This window comes from Diplotaxodon limnothrissa, linkage group LG12 (assembly GCF_057381915.1).
Source record: "Diplotaxodon limnothrissa isolate DT_005_m linkage group LG12, D_limnothrissa_male_GT1.1, whole genome shotgun sequence".
NCBI classification, from domain to species: Eukaryota; Metazoa; Chordata; class Actinopteri; order Cichliformes; family Cichlidae; genus Diplotaxodon; species Diplotaxodon limnothrissa.
In genome coordinates this window covers 30,291,242-30,298,079 of record NC_140607.1, presented here as the reverse complement: position 1 = coordinate 30,298,079, position 6,838 = coordinate 30,291,242, and the positions used below count along the sequence as shown (strand labels likewise).

At 38.8% G+C, this 6,838-nt stretch overlaps 1 protein-coding gene across 1 annotated transcript in view; it reads right to left on the bottom strand.

Moving 5' to 3' along the window:
- Positions 1 to 3,944: 3,944 nt before the first annotated feature.
- The window catches only part of aacs (acetoacetyl-CoA synthetase), a 45,124-nt gene continuing 42,230 nt past the window's right edge, over positions 3,945 to 6,838 (bottom strand). The window contains exons 14-18 of the mRNA XM_085368642.1: positions 6,019 to 6,144; positions 5,681 to 5,750; positions 5,426 to 5,484; positions 4,911 to 5,113; positions 3,945 to 4,793 (exon numbers count right to left, since the gene is read on the bottom strand). Coding sequence (XP_085224768.1) covers positions 4,656 to 4,793; positions 4,911 to 5,113; positions 5,426 to 5,484; positions 5,681 to 5,750; positions 6,019 to 6,144 — 596 coding nt within the window. The 3' untranslated portion in view covers positions 3,945 to 4,655. The remainder of the gene's footprint in view (positions 4,794 to 4,910; positions 5,114 to 5,425; positions 5,485 to 5,680; positions 5,751 to 6,018; positions 6,145 to 6,838) is intronic.

Sequence of the window (6,838 nt, the reverse complement as noted above, 5' to 3'; positions counted from 1 at the left end):
CCAACACAGCTGATTTAAATGGCTAACTTACCTCCTCAACGTGTCTTGCAGTTCTCCAGAGGCCTGGTAATGAACTAATCATTTAATTCAGGTGTGTTGACCCAGGATGTTATCTAAAAGCTGCAGGACACCGGCCCTCGAGGCCTGGAGTTCGACACCCCTGCTCTAAGTTAACAATATCAGCTTATGATCACCACTAAAGTTCATGTTCGTCAAACCCAATGATATCGGCAAACCTATGAGAGGTTGCATGAAACGTTTAAGCTTGATACAAAAATAAAATAAAGAGCTTAGAATCTGTTGTGTAAACTTCAGAACCATAACATACTGCGGGCAACCTTCATAGGAGTGTCAAGCATGTAGTGTGACTTTAAACACATGTTTTACTGCCACAACTATACCTGGCCCATCTATGAGGGCAGTGTTGGGAAGGTTACAAAATGTATATAGTAACGTATTCTGTTACGTTACTCAGCGAGAGTAACATATTCTGAATACTTTGGATTACTTAATATATTATTTAGCTTTTTACAACTGCATGAATGTACCATTGCTGTGTGGTTTATTACTATTACTGAAGGTTATTCACCATACCAATAGCAACTAGATTTTAAAATCTTAATATAAAATGAGTTACAGTAGGGTGGACATTAGGTAAGACTGCACGTTTTGCAGCGATCTTGTATAGAAAACTATTCCGCGTGTATATAAAACAGGTTTGCGGCTCCGAGCCGTAAAGGGACCTCCGTCGTGTTCCGTGTCGGGCTCGTAGCTGAAAACTAGCTTTACTTTGTTGTCTGGGTCAGCTTTGCTAAGGAGAGACGGAGAGAGACGTTGAAAGGCTGCTCCAACGGAACTTATTGTTTCGGAGGAAAACACGAACACAGTGTACAGTCGAGTCTTAATAGCTTACTTACAACTGGGCTCGTCAGGCACTCTTTTTGGCTGCAGTGGTTATTATAATATTTACATGCTTACAGCTCCCGTTTCTGGTCAGTGACAACTCGTACTTTTCCACTCTTTTTCTCCCTCCCTCGCGCTCACCGACACATAACGGGTATGTATGGCAGTACACCTGGGCCTGTGGTGCTGAACAATACCATCCATATTTCACCAGCGACAGAGTCATTATGAGACGCGAGATTGAGACACAGGCATTTGAGCCTCTTAATGCGTATTTTGTTTGGTTTCCACCGGTGTGGAATTACCAAAAATAGAGAGGGCATAGCCTAACATATAAAACAGGAAAAGACCGCTGTGTAATCCCTTTATTTCAACAAAGTAACTATTCTGAATACCACCTTTTTAAACGGTAACTGTAACGGAATACAGTTACTCATATTTTGTATTTCAAATACGTAACGGAGGTACATGTATTCCGTTACTCCCCAACACTGTATGAGGGTGACCTTAATTTTGATCTCAAACATGCAACGTTTTGTGAATATGTCCTTACATGATCAAGATGTTATAATTTTGTCAAAAATTGCTCACAAACCAGCAGTAAACGCCAGCCAACGTACTCAGAACTACCTTTGTGTTAGTTCCCACTACAGGAGACGTCGCCACAACCACATTATTTGAAGCACAAACAAGCTGATACACAGACACAAGGTTCGTGGATGGTAATTAACAGTCAACCTATGTAAAGTGCAACATCAGGTGGTAAACAGTCATTTCCTGGTTTGTGATGTGCTCTCTTATGAGACTGTTGGGATAAATCAAACAACTCAGAGCCCCTTGGGGAACTGTTTGGTACTCAGCACTGATGTTTGTTAGCCTTTCTACACTGAGGAACTGGACTCTAACCAAGCCTCCCTGTTTCTATTTTTCTCACTGCTACATTTTGAAGTTTGGGTGACTGGCAGGGCTGAGCATTCACACTTATAAAGGTTATAGGGAGCTTTTAAACTGCCAAGTTTATTTCTAAAGGAGCTGTCTGTCAAAATGACTGGCTTTACACAGATCAAAACACACAAGCTGAGACACAGTTACTCAAACACACACGTGCACACACATTTTTTGTTATTCAATGAGTGTGTCAGTTTTTTTTATGGTGTTTTTTTTCACAGTTCGTATGCCGAGTTGTTCATCTCACATCGAAAGCTATAGCACCAGTGCTAACTTAATAATATCATATTGGCTGTTGGCCCTGCGACAGACTGGCGACCTGTCCAGGGTGTACCCCGCTTCTCGCCCTATGACAGCTGGGATAGGCTCCAGCGCCCCCCGCAACCCTGAAAAGGATAAGCGGAAGCGAATGGATGGATGGATGGATGGATATTGGCTGTGGATGAAGATAAAACTCAAATAAGCTGTATACCTCAGCTCAGAATATTTAGGTCTATAAACTTTCGGCAACTACTTATTAGTTGCTGGTAGTTTTGTGTCAGAGCTCAGAGGTAAATATTTTAGTTAAGCTGTTAAACATAAATGTTGATTCACACTCCTGTTTACTTCATACATGTGTGCTGTGCCTAGAAAGCCTTGGATGAAGAGCTTCCCAGTTTATCTTAGGAAAGCAATGTGGATGCGTACTGTAAATTTACAATAAGCATAAAAGGCTTACATTTTGGAACACAAAACTTTTTGTTTGCTCTCAGACTGGCCTCACTTTATTGGTTAGCTGACAGTTTCCAGCCAGAAAATGCATACAACAAAATCCCTGTGTTAAACAGCTTTAAAGTTGTTTCTTACACAGATATTCCCTCGGAAAACTCAACAAAGACAAGGTGTGCAAATAGCGTTCACAATCACACAGCTCGAAACCAGACCTACAGTGACCAACGTTATCCCGTTATCAAAAAGAACATACAACCTAGAATATCGTCCAAAACATCTGTCATGTTTGATTCTTGCATTCTCAAACTAAATACACACAGTAAAAATGCTTTATCATAAGAAATATTTGATGCCTAAAGAACATATATTTACTAAAAACAATGCAGATCTCCAATGTTCCACCTGATTTCACTCAAGTGCAAACCATCCAGTTATTTATGATTCTTGTCTCCTATAGGAGTAAAAGGACTTGTGCATCTTTATGAGACAAAATAATTAAATTAATTAATTTAATTTAATTGTCTACATACAAAAAAGCAGTATTCCAATCAAAACTTTGTTCCTGGAGCTTTTGTTTGATATAGGCATGATTGTGAACTCAAACATTAAACGCACATGTATCCAGTTAAATGGTTTACAGTTATACCAAATATTTAAAATAATCATAAAGAAAAGAAGCTTAACGCACCAACTTATACAGGAAACCACACACACAATAAGCCAAATGAGAAAATGGTCCCTATTTTTTATTTTTTTCAGTTTCATTCTTATCCATAGATCAAATGGCTCTCTGACATCTGTTCCTTTGCACAATTGACACTCTGGTCAGGTATTTGCTTCTCATGGAAAATGGAAATCAAACCCACAGGAATTGTGTTTTATTACAGATTTACTAGTGACCAAAACCACTACAGTTAATAGCATCAACTAGGCTACAGAATTTGTTATTATAATTAGGAAATTTTAAATAAATAACTCATTTTTTCTATGTACAAAGTACAACACATGCTTTTCTTAGCGTTGTAACAATCATGGAACATAGATACAAATGTATACAACAGGCTTCTGTGGTGAAATGAGAAATGTGCATCTTGACTGAATCCTTGCTACAACAGATTGATAGATAACGACCTATTCTGGTTTTGGATGGGGGGACAACATTGAATAGAGGATTTCGAAAACAAAGGTTCAGAATCAAGTATGAAATGTGATATAGCTTTTTAGGCAGAAAAAAAAAGCTATATTAGTTATTAGTAAGCTATATTAAATTATATTATATTAGTTTAGTTTTCTAGGCTTCCTTATTCAAGAATTAAGTAAACTAGAACTGTTACACAAACATAATACAACTTCCATGACTTTGGTTAACACGTTTGGGTGGCTATCGTTAAAGGCATAACTGTAAAGTCAACACAGTTTCACAGTTCCAAAATTTATACCGATATACAAATATCCACATTAAGATAGCAATCCACACCACATAAACATGATATGGTGATATGAGCAAAAGCTGAGGCGTAACTCCAAGATGCGTGGGTGTATTTATCTACACACCTCCATGGATTTTATTCAGGGACCCACTCAAGGTTATAGGCAGGTGACACGGGGAGATATGGTTCTTCAGTAGCTGATAACAATCAAAGTGTGAAGCCGAAGCAAAGCACTTTATACTGCGTTTCATTTCTTCAAGGGCTTCAAAGCATGAGCTTATTCACAAGCACTGCTAAACACACGATATTATATCCAAAGCCTCTTTCAGTGTTCCATTTCCAACACTTAATTGTGCAGTACGGTAGACTATGAGCAGCTGCTTGATGACTTGTGGAACACTATGTCTCTCTGTCTGCCTGATATAATTAATTTATTATTATAATACATCTTGTTTGGTATTGTTATATATTATTTTGACACACATCATCACCTTTTTGCCCTGTATGCAGCGCAGGGTGCCTGTTTGAGGAACCCATGCAATGAACTTTGCATATCACCCTGTACCTGTAAATTTACATAAAGTTAGTCTAAAATCAAAGCTAAAATCTTTTCAGGCTACGTGTCTTTGCAGACCCTCTCTTCAGCTCTGTGAAGCCACATCTCTAATAGTTTTGCAGTTCAGGAATGTTTTTGTAGAGGTCCAGTGAGTCAGGATTGGAGAATGCTCCTCTTTGTGTCACCTCCCGACCAGCAATCACTTGTTTTACAGCTACCTCCACCTTCTTACCGCTGATGGTATACTGTAGAGGAATGAAATAAAGGCTGTCATTCAACAAAAAGGATTTTTCTATTTGCAGCCTGACAGAATAATATAAAGTTTTTTCATAACTAACTGATAGATTTCTTTTTTTTCTTACAGGAATGTCTCTGGTCTCCAGCAGCAGGGCGGGTACGTGTCGAGCAGACAGAGCTTTTCTAATGGCTCCTTTAATCTTTGCCACCAACTCTGGACTGAAGGGCTTACCAGGTGCCATCTTTAAGAACAAAATAACTCTCTCTTCTCCGTCAGCGTTGTACTGTGGAACACAAAGACTGTCTGACACTTCCTCAAACGCCTCCACTGCAGAGAGGAGAGGAAAGGAGAGGGCAGAGGGCAAAAAGGCAAACCAAAAAAGATGAGACACAGAGAGAAAAAGATGTGAGAGGTGAAAAGAAAATGAGAGTAAAGATTAAAAGAACAGAAAAGACAAAAAGTGTCAAACTAAGCAGCGTGAGTACGTACGGAGAATGGCAAGTGAGTAAACTTTAAAAAGTGGACAATGGGATGGCAAAGTCTTATTTTTCCAGGAACATAAAAAGAACCATGACTCAGAACCATTTTCTTTTATTATCTTACACCCACACCCTACTCCATCTGCAGATAAAGACTCACCAATGTTGTAGATCTCTGAGCTGCCGAATCGGACTCCGTTGGGGTTCAGCGTGCCGTCACTACAGAAAAAACAGATTTTCTAAATTCAGAGCTGGCGTTCCTGTAATTGCGAGCCATTTTGCCACAAATTTCCACAGGAAAAAAATGACTCTACTGCCTAGAGTTGTGACAAAATATCACACAAAAGGGTATGAAGTACATTTAAGCCTGTCCTGATGAATCAATAAAACGTATTGATTGCAGTTAATGGCTGACCTTCTGCCCAGCATGACAATGCCCCCTGTCTTTGGATTGATTTTACAGTAGTCTCCGTGGGCCCACACCCCTACAGAATGAGAAAAGGAAAAATTTGTCTGAAACTTTGATTTTTTTCTTTTGTGCATACTTGAAGAACACATACTGAAAACAAACATTAAAAAATGAAGGAGCAATAAATGCAAATAAAAACAGTTACATAATGTAAGCACAGATAAATTTAAACTGGGCGATATTGCTTAAAGGGTAGCTGTACAGCAGGGGTATTACAGGTGTCTCTTTATGTACATGTAAACTGTAAATATGTTTCTATTTTTACACAACATTTGTGTGGTTACCGGGATATGTAGAAAAGTATGCTTTATGATATTTGCTCTGATTCTCGTCATTCCAGAAGTGTGTTGGCTGGCAGGGGATTGGCTTCAAGCAGACAAGCTCCCCACTCTCTCCCCACACAGGCTTACCTGTTAAAACACATATTTCACAGGAACAGAAAGTTGCGGTGTGTGTTTCCCTGCAACCCATATAAACCTGGGCACACGTCCATATGCACAAACACATAAGCGTATAAGAGACACAGTATAAATCCTTCTCTGATAAAAACAAAAAGAATGTGTGTCGCTCTCAGAGAACCTGATACCTTTAGTGTGTGGTTTCACACAACCCTAACAGCCTCCCTCAGGACGGTGTTATAGGCTTAAAGACTGACTAAAATAATCCCAAACTCTTTCTACAAAACTGCCTTTAAATTATCCTTCAATCCACTCTCCTTTGAGGTGGTGGAGACATGCCAGTACAGCCTGCAGCAGGGAGCTGGGGAAAGAGGGACTGAAATCAATGACAGAAACCTAGAGGGCTTTGAAGACTTCCACCATGATAAAAAAATAAATAAATAAATAAATAAATAAAGAACAACACCCTTTTTATTTGAAATTAATAATTTAAAAAAATGTGTTTCGCTAAAGTTGGTCAGTATATTATATATATATATATATATAAAGTTATCTTTTTTGTCAGGTAAAGGTAAAGTTCAAATAGAGGTGGTTAAAATCATAACACAATGAACACGTCCATATATACATATATATATATATACATACATAGCGTAGTGGTTAGACTACACGCCTTTGGAACAGAGGATCGCAAGTTCGATTCCTG